Source organism: Eimeria mitis, genomic scaffold (assembly GCF_000499745.2).
Source record: "Eimeria mitis Houghton genomic scaffold, Emh_scaff1126, whole genome shotgun sequence".
NCBI classification, from domain to species: domain Eukaryota; phylum Apicomplexa; class Conoidasida; order Eucoccidiorida; family Eimeriidae; genus Eimeria; species Eimeria mitis.
In genome coordinates, this window is record NW_013567744.1 from 1 (window position 1) to 1,487 (window position 1,487).

The 1,487-nt window shown below is 60.8% G+C and overlaps 1 protein-coding gene across 1 annotated transcript; it reads left to right on the plus strand.

The window, feature by feature from the left end:
- Positions 1-304: 304 nt before the first annotated feature.
- Positions 305-1,462, plus strand: EMH_0030150 (uncharacterized protein; the record flags this gene model as incomplete). Its single annotated transcript, XM_013494383.1, is given in 2 exon segments — positions 305-1,275; positions 1,279-1,462. Coding segments are annotated over 2 exon segments (1,155 nt in total).
- Between the last annotated feature and the right edge of the window lie 25 nt (positions 1,463-1,487).

Below are 1,487 nucleotides of genomic sequence, written 5' to 3' on the forward strand. Positions count from 1 at the left end.
TGCTGCTGCTGCTGCTGCTGCACCTGCTGCTACTGCTGCTGCTGCAGCCCCCGCTGCAGCAGCTGCTGCTGCATCTCCTGCTGCAGCTCCTGTTGCTGTTCGCGCTGGTTCTAGCAAGAGTGCCTGTGGGCATTTGTTTAGTGCAGCGCAGGGACTGCCATTGCCTGCTGCTGCTGCTGCTGCTGCTCCTGCTGCTGCTGCTGCTGCTGCTGCTGGTTCCAGGCCCCCCCCGCGAGCTGAGGGGCCCTTGAGGGTCTGCGGCCTTCTCTCCTGTCCCCTCCTCCCTGGTGCTGCAGCACGACCCATGTCTGCTGCTGCTGCTGCTGCTGAGAGGACACAACCCCTAGGAGCGCCAGCAGCAGCAGCAGCAGCAGCACCAGTGGGGGCTGCTGCATGGGGAAGGGTGCTGCCTCCTCCTGCTGGTGCTGCTGCTGCTGCTGCTGGAGCCAGCGAGGATTCAAGGCAGCAACGCGGGGAGCCCGATCACCTGTTGCTGCTGCAGCTGCAACAGCTGCAACAGCTGCAGCAGCAGCAGCTATTGCAGCAGCAGCAGCTGCTGCAGCTGCAGCAGCAGCCGTCTCCGAAGGGAAGAAGTTTTGCTGCTGGTGAGCTGCAGCAGCAACTGAGGAGCAATTCTGTTGCTGCTGCAGCTGCAGCACCAATACAGGGAGAAAGTGGGATCACCTCTACTGCTGCTGCTGATGCTGCTGCTGCTGCTGCTGCTGCTGCTGCTGCTGCTGCAGCGCAGCAGCAGACTTCAGAGCGGTGGATACCAGCGCAGCAGCGGCTGCTTCAGGGCCCAAGGGAAGGGACGGACACGCAGCAGCAGCAGCAGCAGCATCATCATCATCAGCAGCAGCAGCAGCAGCATGAGCAGCAGCAGGAGCAGCAAGCCTGTCGTTTGCATTGCGAGGGGACAGATGTTCTCTTCTTTGGGGGCGGAGCGGCTGCTGCGCTGCAGCAGAACAGAAAAGGAGACAAAAAAAAAGAAAAAAGAGAAACAGAGGAGACAGCTGAGGAGACAGCTGAGGAGACAGCTGTGGGGTGGACGAAGCAAGTTGCTGCTGCAGGGGGGTTGCTGCAGCATCACCATCACCACCATCATCATCATCAGCAGCAGCAGCAGCAGGAGCTGCAGCAGCAGCAGCAGCAGGAGCAGCAGCAGCAGCAGCAGCAGCAGCAGCAGCAAGCGTTGAGTTTGTCTACTGAGCTGCAGCGGCTGTCTGCCCTGGAGCTGCCGCTGCAGCAGCTGCTGCAGGACCAGGAGCTGCTGCTGCNGAGCTGCAGCGGCTGTCTGCCCTGGAGCTGCCGCTGCAGCAGCTGCTGCAGGACCAGGAGCTGCTGCTGCTGCGGCTGCTGCTGGTGGCCCCCAGTTAAAACAAAAGAAACAGGAAGAAGGTGGAGAAACAGAGATAGAAGCAGCAGCAGCAGCAGCAGCAACAAACAAAAAAAAAACAAATGATAGACAGAGAGAGGCCCCGCTGCTG